The following is a 20,960-nucleotide window of genomic DNA, read 5'->3' on the forward strand; positions in this document are numbered from 1 at the left end:
TATATTTTAATTTCTTTTTAGGTATAACAGCATTTTTAGGCAAATTGGTCCTTTTATTGTGACACAACACCATATTTTAGGCGAATTGTTCCTTTCATTATGGTATGTGTATGTCTGCGTACAGCACTGTTTACAAGACCTAACAGCTTGTGCGCCTCATATGCCAATCAGATATGACAGCTCATGGTCTAAGTTACTTCCTCTCCTTATATCTGAACATGTATATGCACCACTAAATTAATCACCAATTGCTATAGATGTCCTTCAGGAATACAGAACAGCCGAATAACCCAGCATGTTCTGAAGAATGACTATGAGGCAGATAGTGTCTGCTCAGTTTCCACGGGACTAGTATTTCACCGGGGGCCTCTCTTGACTCCCACATGAGCTTTGTGTGGTCCTCTGGACCACTGCCTACTCTACGTCATTTAAAAGCATTTTACTGTAGTCAGCGAACCCTTCATACAGGCACTCTCAGTAACAGTGGTTAGCTTTCTTGGTCACCTTGGAGGAAACTGTAAGGTGAAGGCTGCAGGTTTAAAAATACAGTTAACCACAAGTGTTGCAGTGTTTGAGTCAAGTTCAAAAATTAGTCAAGTTAAAACATTAAAAAAATGTATTAATTCATGTCAATTGGTTACTGTAAACAATAAATCATTGCACTTGGAGAGGCAATATTTTACTCTTTCTTGTATGGCTAAGAACATTTACAATTCTTAAATCAGATTATAATTTTATTAAATTATAGTGGTACAAGGGCTGTTGTGTATTCAAGTGTATTCAAACCTGCTGTCTTCCATGTTATATTATGTACTGCTTGTACATTCTCTTACCAATCATTGTAGTTCCTCCCGCAAGAGCGGCCTTGGTGCCCTGGCAAAAATCATCCACAGTGGTGGTACCCCGATAAGGCATCTGGAAGTGAGTGTGAATGTCAATCCCTCCAGGGATCACCATTTTCCCATCAGCCTCAATTGTCTTCACCCCTCCTGGGACTATGAGGTTATCTCCAATTTGCCTTTTGTTCAGAAGGAGAGAAGATTTTAAGGAAGAAGACCATGCATTCCATTCTCCACTTCCAATTGTGTTACGATGTTAGATTCACCTATGCACACAGACATAGAGATTCAGAGCTTAGTGGTATTTTGTGAAAACAAAAACATCACCACAAACAAAGGGACAGTAATAATGGAATGACAACATCAGGCACACTGTCAAGCAAGGCTATACAATAATGACAACAAAAGGTACCTGGAAAGATAAGAAATGTACAATATATGGCCAAATATATGTGGAAAAATGACCATCACATGTATATGAGATTGATGGACATCCTGTTCTAAAACCATGGGCATTAACTTGGATCTAGCCCCCCTTTGTGGTTATAACAGCCTCTATTCTTCTGGAATGGCTTTCCACAAGCTTTTGGAGTGAGTCTGTGGGAAGCTGTGTCCATTCAGTCAAAAGAAAAGTTACTTGATATTGGACATAAAGGCCTGGTTTGGAATCAGCACTCCAATTCATCCCAAAGGTGTTCAGAGGGGTTTAGGTCAGGGCTCTTTGCAGACCACTGGAGTTCCTCCACACCAAACTCATCAAACCATGTATTCATGGACCTCACACACAGGGGCAGTTATGCTGGAAAAGGAAAGAGCCTTTCTCCAAACTGTTGCCAGAAAGTTGAAAGCATATGTTTGTCTAAAATGTCTTTGTGTGCTGTAGCATTAACATTGCCCTTCACTGAAACTAAAGGGCTAGGCCGAAACCCTGAAAAACAGCTCCAGACCATTATCCCTCCTCCACCAAACTTGTTACAGTACTGTTGGCACTATGCATTCTGGTACATAGCATTTTCCTGGTATCTGCCAAACCCAGATTCGTCCATTAGACTTCCAGATCCATTGGACAGATTCATTATTCCACAGAACACATTTCTACTGCTCAAGTGACACCACTTCAGTTCTTATGCTGATGTTACTTCCAGAAGCAGTTTGGAACTCTGTAGTGAGTGATGCAACAGATTTCACATGGTAACCTTGCTCTGTGAGTTTGCGTGGTCTACCACTTCGTGACACTGCTAGGTGTTGCTCCTAGATGCTTTTCATGGTTTAAATACATGTTGATACTGATACTTAACTTCATACAAAAAGTAGAAACTGGGACTACTTTCATCTAGACAGTACAATCCTTACAGCCTTACAGAGAAATATAACATGTATTCCAGTAGACTTATAAATGCAGTAAAATTAATAAATTGCAGACATTTTAGCACAGAAGTCCAGAGTCAATGTTCTGTTCTTCTAGAGCACAATAAATATGTCACAGAATATCCATTTGAAATACTGGTCCAATCTAAACATCTGTCTGATCTCTTTTTATATAATTACCTTTAAATTATAGCATAACAAATGATCCTCATGAATGCTACTGAAACCTACTACAGACCACAAAGTAAATCCATTGTAAAGCAGTTAGTCTATTCTGTGCGATCGGTAAAGACTGGTACCCTTCCTGCGGGTGCCTTTCCTATAACTATGCCTGTCCTGCACGCTTCTGGGAAAAAGAGACAAACTAGTCAATGTAGTAGAGAGAAAGGGAGTGGGGTGGTTGTGAGCCACCACAATGACCTTCCAATAAAAATAAAGAATGCAACCGCTGTGTTTGGACATAGGCCACTGGGGAGGATGCTAAACCTAGGACTGGAGCCAAAAACTAGATTCATATATGTGGGAGTGTGTTCTGGAATCCAGCTTACTTAATGAGGCCATCCTCCATGTAGATATCTGCACAGAAAGACTGGTCATCATTCACAATTCGGCCTCCTTTAATCAGAAGCCTATCACTCTGAAAACAGATAGAGGAGAAAGACAGAGAGGGAAACAGAAAGAAAGAGAGAGGGAAACGGAAAGAAAGAGAGAGAGAGAGAAAGGAAGTGAGAGATGCATGAAGCAATCACAAGTCATTCCACAGTGACACAGTCTTGGCTATCTGTTTGGGAACTTTCCCAACGTTTTTCCTGAAAAATTACATCCAGCAGCTGGAGGACAGATAAAAAAAACACATTTGTTTTTGGTGACCAATCTCTTATTAAAACATTAAAAGACTAACAGACTTGAATGAAAATGGAGAAAGTCAGTCCATCTCCTCCACACCCCACATTTGTCCATTCCGATAGCCAAATGTCTGAGTAGTTAGTGCAATGACACTAACATTAATTAGCGGCAGCATAGCAGGCTGAGTGAGGCATTGTCATATCAGGTCAATGGCAAAGTCTGTGACAGCCGTTAGCCTGTCGCTTATGTGGCCCCATCTGACATTATGCCTCAGGCCTGCAGAGAGAATGAAAGCTTTTCTGGTACAGAAATTCCCCTTTGCGACATACAAAGGCACTGAATTGCAAGGGCCACATTCTTGGCAAAGGGACAGAATGTTAAAATGCTGCAGACTGTGAGGAGTGTAGATGGGCCAAAGAGTCCTTGCACACCTCACTTCCAACACATACTATCTCTCCTCAGAATCTTTGTAGGCTTTTTTTTTTGGGAAACGGTAGAATTTTTATTGGCAAGGCCTAACAGTTATGTTGAAAGATGTTCATACACATCAACATGGTACTTTTTAAATCAAAATGCAGGTAAAAAAAAAAACCTTTACCCTGTTCTTTAGTGGTCAGGACCCCCATGAACCCTCACAGACCAGGTACTATTTGGGTGGTGGATCATTCTCAGCACTGCAGTAACACTTATGTGGTGGTGGTGTGATAGTGTGTGCTGTGCTGGTATGAGTGGATCAGACATAGCAGTGCTGCTGGAGTTTTTAAACACCTCAGTGTCACTGCTGGACTGAGAATAGTCCACCAACCAAAGATATCCAGCCAACAGCGTCCTGTGACCACTGATGAAAGACTAGAGGATGACCAACACAAACTGTGCAGCAGCAGATGAGCTATCGTCTCTGACTTCACATCTACAAGGTGGACTGACAAGGTAGGAGTGTCTAATAGAGTGGACAGTGAGTGGACACAGTGTTTAAAAACTCCAGCAACACTGCTGTGTCTGATCCACTCGCACCAGCGCAACACACACTAACATACCACCACCTCGTCAGTGTTACTGTAGTGCTGAGAATGATCCACCACCCAAATAGTACCTGCTCTGTGAGGGTCCATGGGGGGTCCTGACCACTGAAGAACAGGGTAAAAGGGGGCTAACAAAGTATGCAGAGAAACAGATGGACTACAGTCTGTAATTGTAGAACTACAAAGCGCACCTATATTGTAAGTGGAGCTGATAAAATGGACAATGAGCATAAAAACAAGGAGGTTGTCATAACGTTATGCCTGATCGGTGTATATCCAACATACCACCTCAGCAGCAGACAACATACCTTTTAAAAAAATTCCTTTTACCTGGAGCCATTAGTTTCTCACATACTTGAGCATACACATAACTAATGAACTAAATTGTACCTTTTTACCTTAGTTATATCCCTTTACTAATAAAAATAAAGAATAGGAGCTGGAAAGATGGAAACATCTACCCATTTTACTAGTTAATAGTTTATTAGTTTTTTTATGGGACAATAAAACAAAGTTTAACTTAAGGTGCTATGTTCACCTTTAAATGAAAAGGGGACTCCACCTACTTGATGTTCAAATGTATTACTAGGCTGCTCAGTCCATGATGATTTGGACCTGGCAGGCAGATCTTCAAAATCCCCCTGCCTGGCTGCAATTGGAGCAGTATTTTGTAGTAGATACACCCCTACCTAGTTCACCCTATATCCCTCAATATCATACTCATAAATATGCCAGTAATCCGCATATCAAACTCACCTGTGAGCTATAAATGGAGATCCATAAAAAAAAAATCAGAGATGTATCTATCAAGCCACACCATTTTATAGTAACCCTAGAAGATAGCATCACACAGTTACGGCACAGGAAAGGAATACATATCTTTGGTCACTTGTATAAAGACAGTGTACTAATTACATATAATCAAACAAAGCAAACATTTTACTTGCATGACAAACAGTTTTTAAATACTTACAGGTTAGAAACTACATAAGGGAACAAAAAAGGGGCGACTAGTGCCTTTGGTGCCTGTAGAATTGGATGTTAAACTGTTTCAAAGACAGCACACAAAAGGTTTTATTCCTTTTATGTACAAGATATTACAGAATCAATAAAAAACACTGGCAATCAAGACAGAGTGGGAGCAAGATTTAAATTACACTTATGAAAAAGGGGAGTGATAAAATATTTGCAAAATAGGCCAGATACACTTTATCGGTAGACACAAACTCACTCAATTTAACTTACTCCACAGAACATACTACACCCCTGAGAGGCTTAATAAGATGCATTCTAAATTTTGCCCTAGATGTAAGATAGAAATAGGTTCTCTTTTTCATGTTTTGGTCCTGATCTTACAGTGAAATATTTTGGACAGAGGTATGGAAACTTCTAAAGATGATAACTGGTATTAAGATTCCTGTAAGCCAAAGTTGACCTTGTTGGTTAGAAATAATAGCACTCAAATTACATTACTGTCACATAGCACAGACAGCGACAAAGGAAATCCACAAGAACAGGCAAACAACTATGCCACTGTTAACCCTTTGATCTCCTTTTATTTTACTTTGATTTGATTTTATTAACTTTTACATTTTAGCTACGTTTTAATTATTGTTTTATATTTTTTTTTGTATTTTTATGTATTTTTATTATTAATGTTTCATTTTTTTTACACTTACCTGATTTGAGTCTTTTTTTTATTAAATTTACTTTTATTATTTGGTATTTTCTTACACATTATCAATCCCTTGTTCTGTATCACCTTGGCAACATTGTAAATGAGGGTCACCCTCAATGTTCTCCGAGATTAAATAAAGGTTGATTGATTGATTGATTTTCGTGTGGCAAAATGTCTGCAAGTAATCCAGACCAGAAAAAGACACAAATGCTTAAAACAGCTTCAAAACACAAATGTGTGTGTGCGTGTGTAGAGAGGAGAGGGAGAAGGAAGGGGAGGGGATTGGTGTCAGGTTACAGTGCGTCAGAGTTCAACTCACAGGGTTCTCTGTAGCAGCTTCAGCTGTTCATGGTGCAACAGACCAAAGAAACCAATAATATTAAATGTTATGAATTTAAATAGATTTCTAATGTTGTAAACGACTTAGAGTAAATACTCAGGCTGCACACACTGTGCAGCCAGTAGCAGTCACAGACTGTGTTGTGTGACTGCTACAGGCTGCCAAATTTCCTTCAGGTTCAATAAAGTATCTATCTATCTATGCATCTATCTATCTCTCTGTCTGTCTGTCTGTCTGTCTATCAATCTATCTATCATTCTATCTATCTATCTATCTAAAATCTTTTGAAAAAGTCCCCATATTGGTTTGCATTTTTGGCTATAAAAATCAAATAACATTAGCAATTAGCATTAAACCAAAGAGAAGAAAAAAACAATTGAAAATGTTTTTTTTACATATTTTAATTGTAATTCACCACATCTCACATCATCATACTAAACAACAATCCATACAACTGCATTTGTACCATGCAGCCCCAAAAAATAAGCCCTTTAATGAGGACAAGGTTTCCTGCTGTAAAAATACAATGCAAATCTCTGATTATCCAAAGGTCAACTCAGGAACAAAGTGGATTCACACAGAGTTATCAGAAAAAAACTATAGTCTGTACACTGCTGAATGATGGCTACAAGCATTAGAAAAATATTTTGTATGAGGATATAGCATATATCTGAGGCCTGGATGCACATATATCTAAACACAGCTCTATGCACATAGCAATAAGTTAAATTGAACGTGAAAGGCTTCAATTTAACATTATCGGCATTTCATTAACAAAGCATGCACCTCACCATGGATCAGTGCCCAAATAAAGGCTAAACAAAGTAAACTCCATGCATAAAAGTGAGGAAAACAGTGATGTGTCATTGTACAATTTCAAGAGCTCAGGGTAACATTTTTAGCTCAATCATGGTCCAATCTGAAAATTATCGTCACGGTGCTTGAGCTGTTTATGCCAAAACATCAGGACAGCCACTGATTTTTGTCAGCCATCTGGCTAGAGTTTGAAATCAACAGACTGACCACTCCTGAAATAAGTTTTATGGCACAGAAACAAGCTCTTGTCTAGTCTCTTTGACATGAATATCCTGTTAAAGTGACAGTTCACTAAAATGCTAAGGTTGCCAATAACAAGTAAAAGTTGGTAGAGACTAATTAGCTTTCGTATGCAAATCTTTTGGGTGATGACGAGTATTTTCATTCTAGACATGTAATTTGATATACTGTGATATTATGCATGGCATAAAAATATTGTCACTGCATTTTAGTCAAACAAGTTGCTGTTTCCCCAGATATTCTCATGTCTTATCCAGTTAGAAGATCTCATGAGTACATGTATGTTTGCACTCACAAATTTCTTTCATATGAAGAACAAGCCTGAAACAATAGCAAAGATACCCTGTATACAAACATAGTTCTGTTTACTATGTTTGTAAACCCCTATAAGGCTAAACTGCTAATTTATTCCAGGGACTTCTGATTTTAGTTCAAGTTTACTAATTAATTCACTGTAAACCGCAACATACGAAGCAGACAATCTTGAATGCCTGTTTCAAGCTTCAACTCCTTGAGTAGCCAAGCTTGGGCTGGAGTTGTGTAGTATTGACCCCCTTAGCTTGATGCTAATTAAACATTAGAGAAGTCATTGGCAGGCTAACAGAAATTAGCATTATCACATTCTATAGTACAGGCTCCCATATTAAACACTGTTATGTGCAACTGATGCAAGAAAAAAAAAAAATAATGGGTGTATCCTATTCTTCACTTTATGTTGGATCATTTCCACAGCTATCAGAAAAGGTTGCAGTTACGTCTGCCACAATTCTTATACAATCGCCTGATCGCAATTATTTCAGATGTTCACAATTATTTAAGCTGACTGCAATAATTTTCCACAGTCATAAGACTTCTCAGTCAGGATATGTTTGGATTAAGGCAAATAAATGTAAATCAAAGAAAGAAGCAAATGCATTTATTAAGACTTTATGGGTCTTATGAAAACAAAAGTTCTAACTTTTAACTTGGTGCTCTAATGTTTAGAGGGCAGCGCTGAGTAAGGCTTGTTTATTTGTTAGCTATTTAGCTAATTCTAACTTTTTGGAATGTATGTTGACATATAAGCAACAGAAAAAATAACACTTTGTGCCAATATTTTAAAACTGTGACAGAAATAAAGGTGATTACCACAATACAAATTTTTACATTAGCACATGCTTGCTTAATTCACTGTTAACCACAACAGCCTTTTTGGGCAAACTACTCCTTTATCACTACAAGGAGCAACCTGTAGAGACTTGATTTTATTTTTGAGCCAAAGTTTTCCAGTAGTTTATGTAATATGGGAGGGATAAACAAGAAACTATTTCTCAAGGGACACTAAAGATCGTGAGCTCATCTTTGAGGAGGTCTTGCTGTAATCGAGGAGAGGGTCTGTTTTCCACATTGACGAAGCACAGGAAAACAGGAAAGCAGCATGGGGGGAAAGTTCTCAGACATGGACAAAAAATTCCTTTTACTGACTTTCTGCATGTCAGACTTGTGAAAAGGATATCAGCAGATAGTAATAATTACTTAATTAATATCATCTACAGATACCCAGTCCGATACTGGGTACAGTAACAGGCCAATGTCAGCAAAACTGCTGGATCAGATATTGGAGGAGAAAAAAGAATGAATCTGATCAAATCCTGTAAAAAATCCTCCCTGGAATATCACATACTCACATTGTGTGATGTCATATTGTTAACTTTGCATTTCTTTCTCTGTCGTAGCAGCATAATTTGAACATGACAGACTACTGAACCAAAGTGCTTCAATTAAAAATAGCTCATTTAAAAGTAGAGATACATGCTCAGAATCAGCTAAGATTTGAATCAGCAGATAAATGCCTCACACTTGTGATCCGCAATCAGCCAGTTTATTATTCTGATTTTGATCTACATTGCAGTTTAAGGCAAATACCATGAGGCAGGAGTTTAAACTTGTTTGCGCTGTATTTGAAGGCTGTTGCTACACCTATACCAAAACGTTGTAGCACAGTTACGCATAAGTAATTTTGCTAAATGCTTCTTAACACTTCACTTGATTAATATTATTTAAAGCTACGTTATGTCAGTTTTGGAGATTTGAAAACTTAAGACACCATCTCTGGTGGATGAAGAATATTTTGTAATGCTGATTATGCTTGGGACCCCTTCCCCAAGAGGATGAATCTGACTATTGTGAACATGTTAAAAGAGTTTTCAAATGGAATGTGTCTTACAAGGCAGTAAGTGAATTACCTACTATTGTCATCATATCATCATCAGTAAACGCTTATTTGGTATTTGAGACAAACATAGAGCAGGACCATCGTTTTAATCGCTTGCATGTGACATTAATACGTAAAGATGTATGATGTGGTCCAGATAACTGTAAAACACAACACCTCTGACTCAAACTATTATTTCATTCTCACAGCAGTGCATGGACACCATATTTTAGCATGACTCAGTCATGCTACTTCTTTCAGTTTGAACAAATCTTACATAATGCAATTTTACATTGACAACGGATTTTTCTTGTAAGAATTTAACATCTATAAAGACTAAAGATAAAATAATGTTATGTACATTGTAGCTGTGGCTACTTGAATGTGCCTTTTCTTATGTGTTCATGTGTTCATTTAGCCTTCACATACACATGAAAGATTCTTGTAAAAGATAATAAAAACCAGCCAAAAAAATTTTCATCGGCCAATTAAGCGGTACCATCTTAAGACTACCCTTCTAAAAGGTTTATGAATGGTTTAAAATTAGTTCATTAATGATTATTAATTAGATCATAAACACCTTAAAAATCCTGAATAAACAGTTATAACACAAAAACAAAAAGGGAAAAAGTGAGTTTTTATATCTGATGAACATGAATGAGAAGAAGCTGACCAGTTTAACGCTGACTGATGAAAAAGACAAAGTAAGATCAGTAACCAGCAACATCTGAGCTTTCGCAGCATAGACAAATGTGTGTTCTATTAGGCAAACAGGTCAGTTTCACTTTTTATTTTTGTGTTGTGACTGCTTATTAATGATTTAAAGGTGTGTATAAACTTACTAATAACATTAACAAATCATTTTTAAACCATTCATATACCCTTTGTTCATTTGAGAACATTAATGACATCTTCTATTATTGAATTTTTCTCATTTTTGTACTTTGTATTTTTTGTTCCTTGTTGCACCTTGTTCCTGGAGAAACATAATTTCACTCCGCTGTGTACTTGTACATAGATGGAATGACAAGAAAAGCCTCTTGACTTGACTTGATTTTTGTCATCTCACCAAATGTATTCTTCTGTATACATACAGCCACGTTTGCGAAAATGTGCAATTTCTAAAAATATATCTTGACTAAAATTCTGCTGCTGTGAAGCATGTTTCTTGGATTTTGGTGGTAGTGTAGATTTATTTTTAGCATGTCCTGGATAAAAGCACTGTGATAAGGGCACAGATCTTAAAGGAATTGAATGATTGGTCTTGAGCACAGAACAAGCTACTGGTACAGAAACAGCAGTCCTACACTAAAAGCATAAGTCTTTATGGATTTACTTAACTGCTTACATAGAAGATTGTGCAGACAGATCTAAATACACAATAGTTGAAGATTACATTAAATGACTGTGCGTGGAAATTTAAGGATGGATTCCATCTGAAATTGTTTGAAAAGAGGACTTAATGTAAAACATGTATATGTATATATATTATAATTGCAGAAATACTGTTTTGGATGTGAGATCTGTTTTGGATGTGAACAGTGCTGTCGTTTGTGTTGCGACTGGAGAGCAAAAAAAGCCAAAGAGTGCTGAGCCAAGAGGACATTATGGAGTGTACTATTAACTGTGCGAGCCCTGCTTAGTGAGTTGGGGTGGGATGGAAGAAAAGCAACAGTGCTCCAACCTTGTTGCTTAGTGACCAAAATATTTACCATATACTCACAAGCACTTCGCACTTTTTTTGCGAGCAGAATGGTCAAAACACTGGAACTTACCAATCTTAATAAGTTGCACTTGCCTGGTACAATAAATGGACAAATCTCTTTTTTTTTTTTTCAACAAGGCCAATGAGGTTGCTATGGTAACTAAAGCTCCTGGGTTGTTCCTGATAATGATTAGGGAATGACTTCAGAACGGTGCATCCACCCACCCTTGTATTTTCGTCTTTACCATTTTGTCGCCATGGTGAATAAATGGTGGTAGGGGTGGTAGTCACAGCTAGCTGTCTCACATGCCATGAGTGCCAACATGGGCAAAAAGGCTTCGTCCTGTCTGGTAGGTCCCGTCACTTTTACCCACATGGATGTTTGGAGAAAATTACTGATGACATGTGCACTGCACACAATACCGGGCTGCCGTGAGTGAGGAGACGGAAAAAAAAGCAAACCACACCTAGAAAAATCTGACCAGACCCCATTCTGTCTTCCTTCACATGCACACAAAAGCTGATGCATGACAAGTGAAAACCCAGCAGTGTGACTAGACAGCAGGACCCTGCTATTTAAACATGCAGCTACTTGAAAGCTTGAAGTCCCGTATGATTGTGCAGTATCCTTAAAAATACTGTTTTGGTAGAAGTTGTAATTATAATGGACAACCTGTCTATTATAATTATAATTCACAACACTGTGTACATTGTCAGACTCTACCACCTTTGCACCAGACCAAATCCCAGCAGCCTAACAGCCATTTGCAGGGTGCAGGAAAGGACAAAGAGCCCAACTGCAACAGTTATAAAATAATGATAGCAAGCCAGCTTACTGAAAATTACTTTGATCCCTTTAAGGGTCTAATCAAATTTTCTGTAGCAGGAAACATGTATGTAAGCTGCCTTGCATCTTTGTAGCAGACAAATACCTGCCTTTTATTATCAGCGCTGATCCTTAATGGGCGTGTTTTTCTTTTGCTGCAGTCCAGAGGCGATTCAGCCTAACGGTTTACTTGCGGAGGGCGGTAGCTTGTGGATAAAGGGCCATTATACGCCATAGTCAAAATGCTGTAACTGGTTTGTTCATGATACTATGTGAATTCTGAATGCTTTTTCTTATTTGTGTACGCTACGTAATTTCCTTTCTCAAGAGAGACACAACAGGGAGGACGGCTTGAAACTTAACCATAAACCGATGGAAGCCCAATGTGTATTACTAAGAGCATCATGAAACGAGCATAGAAGCTGCGATTTAGCTTTAAGAAAACGCCTTCCTTTGCTTCTCGCACTGTTATTATGGGAGCCAGTCGTGCCGCCGCCTGCTGCAGTTTTATCCAACAAAAGCTTTTTCATGGCGAGGACTGAGAAACCGTTCTGCGGCTCTTTTTAGGGTTTTCGCAAAATTAAGACAACAAAAGAGGCGCCTTGCAAAAGAGTATTTCACAGACAACAAACAGCTACTGTTCACTTACTGTGATCTTCGGAATATTCTTTTTGCCTTGGTAAGACATTGTATAGGCGCTGTTGACGTTCTGGTTGTTACTCTGGAGGGTTTGTGATTCCTGCGTCTCTCCGTGCTCGCGATGCAGCTGATGTGAATACGGGGAAAGCGGACGGTGTTTGGCGGAGCGCGTGCTGGCGAGGACAGCGCGAGCCTGTTGGACTCCTCCCTCACTGTGCTGCGGCTTTCCTTCCAGCAGAGGGCGCGCTGATGCTGCGTCTTTTAGGGCGTTTTCACACTTGGACCGTTTCAGTGTCTGAAGTAGACTCAGACCGCCGAGTCATGGTTTTCTGTGCGTATGTCAACAGGCCAAACGAACTCCGACCCCTCAAAACGGCCCAGTTCGTTAGTTTGTACATGAAAATGTTCACTGCCAAAACCTATTAAGGAGGTTGCCAGTCTAATGACGTAAATTCAGTGCGCAGTAGCATTCGGGAGAAAAATGTACACAGGACAAAACGTATCGGGTTCTGAACAGTTTTATTTAACATAAGGTGCGATAGAGTCGGTTTTTCGAAAGCCCTATTCATTCTGGCCATAGAGAAATGAAGCTTAGACCCAGAGTTCCTAGTATGGGCATAGCGAGGACTACAGAATGACGCACGACTACAGCGGTCTATAAGAAAAAGATCACAGTCGCAGCGTGCTCTTAGTGTGCGCATCTCCATTCAAATCATCTGTAAAGACCCATTTCTCATGGAAGTTGTAGTTAATTGTCAGTGAACTGTTCGCTCATTACATACATTGTCTTTAGCCTACAGAATTAACTGATTAACGTTTAGTAATGAACTGTTTAGCTTCTTTTCTTGACATCTACAAGCCCCTGCAGGTGGGTTCATGCATGTTTCTTCTCTTTCCATGATGCACAAAAACGCTACTTGATTCCTAACAGTGCCCCCTTATCGGCAATCTGAATTATTGTGGAGAAAATAAATGATCTGTACATTTCACAGATTGAACATTTTCAAAATTTCAAAATGGTACTCAACAGTTAAACTACTGAGATTAATACTTTTTAGAATTATTATTATGTCATTTTATCACAGTGCTACCACAGTGTAATTTGTGTTACACCGCTTGCAACATTCCTAGCATTAATGCTACTTGCTTAAAACGTTTACATACAGCTCTGCTTCAGTAATAAACTTAGGGTGAACACTAAACAGCTAAATTTAGGTGATACACACACACATACACACACACACACACACAAACATCAGAGTGACCCTGTTTCTACATGGGCACATTTTTGTCCATTTTTGTATCATAAAGTGCATAATATTTTAGTAAATAACACAGAAAGATTAGCAAACTTACATGGCTAACAGAAATGTGTTGAAAAGAAAAAGGGGAAAAAGGGCAGTTGCAGAAAATACAGGATAAAAAATTGCACTATTACAGGATACTGTGGGTTTAACACACTCCAAGGTTACTTATCCTTCCAGCCATTAAATGTCACACCAGGATTTCTTTCAAAATTTTATTTATTGTGGCTGGAAATGTTACTAAACTGGCATTAGAGAGGCTTAGAAGAAGTAATGCACTTGCTTGTAGAAATAAAATTGTTTTATAAATCAAGTTGGGGCAACAGGTCCAAGGTGAACAATTAAAATTGCCACAGTAAAGAGGTAAAGTATACTCATTCTTTAAATGATATCTTTATTATCCAAAAAAAAGTGTTAGCCTGTAGACAGAGTGCACAGACATATAAACCTTGCAAAATGCCACTTCTGTTTGGTAGAAAATTGTCTTCTTTAAATGGTTGTTTCACTCATTGTATCAGATGTGGCAAATATTCATTCATTATGGAACAGGGGAAGGGTACAGGCAGGATCATTTGAATCCTTTCTTTACTGACACAAAATTAGAGAACACACGTTTTGGACAGTTTCACTAAAGGATAAGAGTGCATGCTTTTGACTATGCTAAAGAGGTCTGTAATTACTGACTAGACAGGCACTCTGGCAATGAGTGAAAACAAAGAGGATGGAGTCAGGCCCAGGGAGCAGCTGGTGAGCCCCAGCCCACCATGTTGTCTATACCCTCCTTTTTGCTTCCCTTTGCAACTCCTTCTCTCTCATTCTCTCTCTCTCTCTCTCTCTCTCTCTCTCTCTCTCACACACACACACACACTCACACACATACACAAAGGCTATTGAAGGCTACACCTGTTCTGTCGCAGACTAAAGTACTACTGTATTGTGGCTTGATTATTTCAGAGTGCGAATAAACCTCACACTAAGTTAAAATGTCACACTAAAGTGCTTGCCAAGTGTCAACATTCTGTTAACCCATCTCAGCCTGCAAACATACAAATACAAACATACATATACACAGAGGACAGGGACAAAGACAATACTGCTCCCTCCCTAATCTTACTCTCTAGACTCCACCCCTTAACTCATGAATTACTAATGCACAACAGCAGCAGGTCAAAATGAAGGAGATGCATTTTTTATGTTCTAATGATATCACCGAGTTAGTAGTATAAACGTGTGTTTTCAATCTTAAATAATGTTCAGCTTCTGCATAATTAAATGGATAAAATACAAACAAATGTGTAAACACAGTGTATAATACCTCTAAAGGCTATATCATAGAAAGTGGTTACATGAAATGGTTATGAACATTCTTGATTTTCTTTGAGATAAGGTTTAGGGATAAAATGTCTTGGGGATGGGATTTTTTAAAATTCATTAATGGCAGAGAGGTACATGCAGGGTGTTCTAAGGCAAAGTAGTACCCAAATAAATGTGTTTTTTTAATCACTGTTTCACCATTAACCAACAATTCAATTATACGCAGATTTAAAGAAATCTGTAGGAAGCACACAGCTTCTTGCATACTACCCCTTTCAAAACATACACACAACAGACAATACTAATTTATGGACCACATGCAATCTTTCTTATAGCTAAGGAAACTGGTCACTATTGCAAATACAATGCAACACATACATAGTCAACCTACAAAATAAAAACACATTTGCACTAAACTAAACATATCACAGAACTCACAGAATCACAGAAATTATATTGTAGGCTATAGTGAAAACAATATTGCCTAATATTACTACTCCTAATTTAGGGAAATGTTTCTTTGCCTATTTTCCCAGCAAATAATCCATCTAATTCATTTCCATTAGTATGTCATTGTATGCTGGCCTACATGTATTTAGGCAGGATACATTAACATATGCATCACCAATACTATAAAACATCTTCATAGTGCATTAGACAGAGCTTTTTCATTATCAAAGTGCTCCTGGTACTGCAATGCATTTCTTTTGTTGTCGCTGAGTCATCTGTTTTAAGATGCACAGTAATGGTATTGTCCCTCCACAAGAGGGACATCTCCTTCTGAGTTTTTATGTCCATTATGTCAGTATTGCCACAGGTACTCACTGCCCTTTTAAGATAATGTTGGACCAGTTTCCAAACAGCAAAATTGGTCCCAGATCAATATAAATGGGCAACCTCCACCACTGTCAATTTGTCACAGAAAACAAAATCATCCTTTATATAATGATCTAGAACCAGTTACACAAAGCATTAAATGTTGCTAATAATAAATTAAAGCTATAAGCATTATGTACGGGAAACACTTACAGCTCCCCAAAAGACCTACAGAGTGTGTTTCAACTCCTAAGAACAATATAGTGATACATTGTGATGATTTTTGTCCAGAACCAACCTATCAGCATATAAAATGTTGATTTCTATCACACACCAGGTAAAAAACACTAAGGGGGTAAAGCAATTCAGTGACTCAACCTTGCATATTACACAACATGCATCTTACTCAGGTGTACAGTTTGACATGTTGACACAATTCACTGTCACATTTAAAGTGCATATATAAGCATAATTTAAATCTAATAAAAGTCTCTACAGTGCAATGTCATGAAGTAAATAAATGCCACAAGCACTAATGCGAAAAGCAATGATTGTACAATTCAATGAGTCTCTGGGGTCTCTTGACCTGCCCACAGCGTTATGTTTCGATATAAGAAAAGAGTAGAGTAAACAGGTAAGTGAACAATGAAATCACACAAAATTGGCCGAGCCAAAAATTTGAGCAAGATTAATATTTTTTTGTATACAAAGAACCTTCCCATCTCTGCTACAAATGCAAATGTATATTTTTGAGCACATATCATTAATGAACAATTCAGTTGAAAGCGGCATGAGCAGAAACATTATATCTTACCCCATAGGTAGAGTTAATTGTAACTGAGGGATTGGTTGTAAATATATTGCTATAAATGTCTGGTAAATTTGATTATACACAATCAATACACAAGTCAATACAATTCTATGTTGTTTAAACCAGACAAGCTTTTCACCTAAATACGTAAAAATATGTGCATCAAAATAAATGTTATTTGTGAAAGAGGCTGTGGTCAAACACTGTGTGAAACACTGGAAAATGCATTGCAACAAAGTATCACTAAGTGACATCTACAGTACATTTTGATGAATCTGTGAATGAAAAGTTTTAGAAAACTGTTTTGAATTTATATGAGGGAATATGGAGTTTTTTACCTCTGTGTTGAGGCTGTCCTTTCGATTGGCTAGCCTTTGTTGTGAGTTGGTTATATGCTTCAAACCATACTGCATTACAGCCACCAAGAGGATGATTAAAATAACATACAAGTGAATTCCGTGACATATAAGCACAACCCAGTAATCGAGAAAGATTTACGATAACCAAAGTTACTTTCAAGTCTTCATGGTGAATCTTGGAGAAATACATGTGTCATTGCTGTGAAAATTTACAGATGACAATGTTATAGGAAAGCAAGAAGATGACCAAAAGCATGTACTAGCTGAACCTGTTAAACTACATTAAAAAAAAAATGGTGTTACATTTTACCCCGTTAGGTAGTGCTCTGTCCTCCCCTACTCTTGAATGTTACATGAACTTTTTTGTTTCTCGATGTGATGCTTAATCTTTTTAAAGTAGGATCAGGGGATTTAAATGCACTAGAGGGTTGATTTGGGGTAAAAGAATCAATGATTGTGGGCAGAATCTTTCCTTTTCCTGGGGTGCTTGGAGAACATCCCAGGATATGGTGACACAAATGTGCTTATTTATGGAAATTAATAAACCCATTTAGACTTTCTCTGATGGCCAGCTGTTTCTCCTAATATTTGGAGAGCTGGCTTGATAAAGACCCCTTCAGTCTTAACATTAAGGCTCAGTCCAGTCTAGATCAAATCACAGAGCACGGCAGGCCTGCATCACCTCATAATGAGGAGTGTGTGACACACATCAGCTAACAAACCTCTTTGGATCTCTCTGTCTCTTTTTACAAAAAGGATTTTGTAATACTTGTAATACTTTTGTAAAACAAGTAATACTTGATCGTAAGCATGTGAGTCTCGAGATTAATTACCTACGGTTTTACATTTGAATACCTCATAACTTGTTTTCCATCATTAGATTATTTTGTGTGTGGTATTTTTTACAAACCATCTTGCATATGTTCACTTATTTCATACTAAGAACTTAGCTACATAGGTATGAAGTTCTTGCATACAATCTGCTTAGCAACAACAGAGATGAACCTTTCTGACATACTTTGAAATCCTGTCAGCCTATATTTGAACATATGCTAATAGGGCAAACGAGTGAATTAAACCACATATTTGAATATCTGGTCAAACTTGAAATCACACTGGTGTGCGGAAACGTTTAGCATGAACACTGGAAGTAAATAGCTATATTTGCAGTCATCTGTGAGTAGAGAACTGGGAGAATTGAGCATCTTACCTTGTCGTCTGAAAGGTTTTGAAGAAGCTCCTTGTCCATGTCGTGTTTTAGTTCTGTCGTCTTTTTAAACTCGTGTCCACTGTTTAGTGAGGAAGGTGTCTCCGTGTCCACTCCCTTTTTTCCTCGCGGTGTTCTCGATCCTCGCTGGCCGACGCTCAGAGCCTCAAAGTCGATGGTTTTGCTCTCGTAAGCTCCTTCCACGCTGCAGAACAGTCCACCGTGCTTCAGCCGCGCCACTTGGTCTGCGGAGCCGGGGCGAGCGAGGTAAACCGGCAGCTCATCTTCTCTGCTCAAAGCGCGCCTGGCTTCGGCCATGCTACCGGTGCTGGAGGAGAGGAAGGAGGATAGGAGACTCGAAGACAGTGAGTGAGCGGAGTAAAGCTAAAGTGATAACAAAAACCAGAGGCGGCACTGCTGTCCTGTATCCCCACGGAGCGTGAGAATACACCTCACGGCCCTCCCGGTCAGATTAGAAGAACGGAATAATTCTTTTTATACTACAGCAGCAGAGTGCTTAGAATTTTGTTTGACAAGTAGCAAGGACATCCTGAACAATATGCAGTTGATGAGGGAAGATAGAAATAATCACACGTTAGGCTAGATAGAAGTTAAGTATATTAACAGTATCTAAAATACTATCTAGTAAACTATTAAAAGTAATTTTAAGCTATTTTACCTTTCTTTGAGCCCACACGTTGAAAATAGACCCGTACTGTTAGTCACTTCTATGCCCAGCTACACTGATATCTTAGATGATTCAGTCCAACTCAAATAATATTTGTAGGACTTTTTACAAAGCATACAGCAGTGGACACTTAGATGAACACCTACAAAGTTCATATTATTCCATTCCACAGAACACTGTAAATCACCACTTGGGGTTTTGTGCTTTACAGAAATTCAGGACCAAATAATGGCAAGGGCGACTGTGGCAGAGAAAAACTGAGATGTTATGGGGAAATTTGAGGGGAGCTAAGAAGAACCCATCATCCACTGGGTGGCACTGCATAAAGTCATTTAGAAATTATGTGCAAAACAAGACTAAATGCAGAGAAGAAAGATCAATGAGATAAGCCAGTGGCCATAGTTAAATGTGTCTTAGGTTTAAAGGGACTACTGATCGTGCTAGACATATACAGTATGTTAGAGAAATGAGAACATGGTAGGTGATTTTTAATGTGAGCATAAAGACCAGGAGGCAGGTTTGGAAACCTTGGGGCTGTTGACAGTGCATGAGGATGGTTAGGGACAATTTGGATCAGGAGTTATAGCAGTACTTCTGTCCAGGGACAGGCTTGATTATTTTCCTTATTCAGTATTCACTATTAGTATAGTCATTGTCTTCATTCTTTATTCATATTGCTCTTTTTGTGTTATTGTTTTGCTATCAGGTGTTGACCAGAAAAGGATGGGTTCCTCTTGGTTTCTTTAAAGGTTTCTTCCTCTGGATGTACTTTAGAGGTTATAGGGGCATCAGGTGAGGTCACTGGATGCTGGTAATCATTTTAGGAGGCAGGTAAGCAGCAAAGGCAAATGGCCACAAAGCTGGTCCAGAGAGCCAGAGGATCTATGGGTGTTATGGTTAAGGTGGTAGTATGGGCTATCGTACAAATTGTCAGGGAGACAAAGCAGATAAGTGTGTTTGCTGAAGCATCTGCCCATTGACTTCTGTTGCTTAATGAAGTGTGTTCCTCTGTTCTTTTTATGTTTTGTTAAAGAGATGGTACTGCCAAGGGATGACTAAAGTTAATTAAATTGTTAATGTGGTTTCAATAAAGCATTCAGTTGATAACAATGACATTAGTGTTTATAATAGGCAGATCTGTAAAAGTGATGATTAAGTGAAGGGCGTATCATTTGATAAAAATGTTGTCATAGATTCCTCCTTCCTCATTTCATATCCTTGCACCTTTCCCCTTTTCCTGAGAGGGAGGAGCTAAGTTAAAGAAAAAGGAGGCAAGGAAAGGAAACGAGGATGAATGATTTAAGATGAGATCCACCCCATGATACTATATTTCTGCTCTGTCACAAACTGGCCTGCTCTATGGGGTATCAGGATATTTGCCAACTGATGACTTACCCTCAGTAACTTGCAGGACAACACAAATAGAGGTATAGCACTTTGTGGTCTTGTGTGCATAAACTGTAAATGGATCATGACTAGTTTTACTCACTAGAACAGATCACACTATCAGGTTGAACAAATGGACATTAATAGAACAGAATCCTAACAGAAATAGAGGACATAAAGACATCATTCATCATCATAATTTTTATGTAACTGTCAGGGCTTCTTTCGGGTCTGTAGTCAGTAACACCCCAGACACTGATCCTCTCCCAGACTCCTACTCCCAGAATCCTCAGAGAGAGCATGTGACACTCAACCTACCTGCATCAACCAATCAGCAACTACTCTCCAGATCCCAGTGCTCTGAGTTCTAACCCGACGCACCTGACACCTGGTGACCTTTACCAACTCTTCTCTCACTGTGCTCTTTGTTTTAGCAGTGCAATACCACAGCCTCAAGCTGGTCTAATGTGTTGTTTCTGGTTGCTGATCTCTCACGAGGATGGTGCAAGCCTGCTGCCAGCTGAACAGGAACCCACAAATAAATGTCAAAGGTAAATGAGTT

At 38.5% G+C, this 20,960-nt stretch overlaps 1 protein-coding gene across 1 annotated transcript in view; it reads right to left on the reverse strand.

Moving 5' to 3' along the window:
* dpysl3 (dihydropyrimidinase like 3) overlaps positions 1 to 12,707 on the reverse strand; it is a 34,994-nt gene extending 22,287 nt beyond the window's left edge. Inside the window, exons 1-3 of the mRNA XM_036587817.1 lie at positions 12,524 to 12,707; positions 2,756 to 2,844; positions 834 to 1,018 (exon numbers count right to left, since the gene is read on the reverse strand). Coding sequence (XP_036443710.1) covers positions 834 to 1,018; positions 2,756 to 2,844; positions 12,524 to 12,562 — 313 coding nt within the window. The 5' untranslated portion in view covers positions 12,563 to 12,707. The remainder of the gene's footprint in view (positions 1 to 833; positions 1,019 to 2,755; positions 2,845 to 12,523) is intronic.
* Between the last annotated feature and the right edge of the window lie 8,253 nt (positions 12,708 to 20,960).

The sequence above is a fragment of the Colossoma macropomum genome, unplaced genomic scaffold, assembly GCF_904425465.1.
Source record: "Colossoma macropomum unplaced genomic scaffold, Colossoma_macropomum, whole genome shotgun sequence".
In the NCBI taxonomy this organism is placed as follows: domain Eukaryota; kingdom Metazoa; phylum Chordata; class Actinopteri; order Characiformes; family Serrasalmidae; genus Colossoma; species Colossoma macropomum.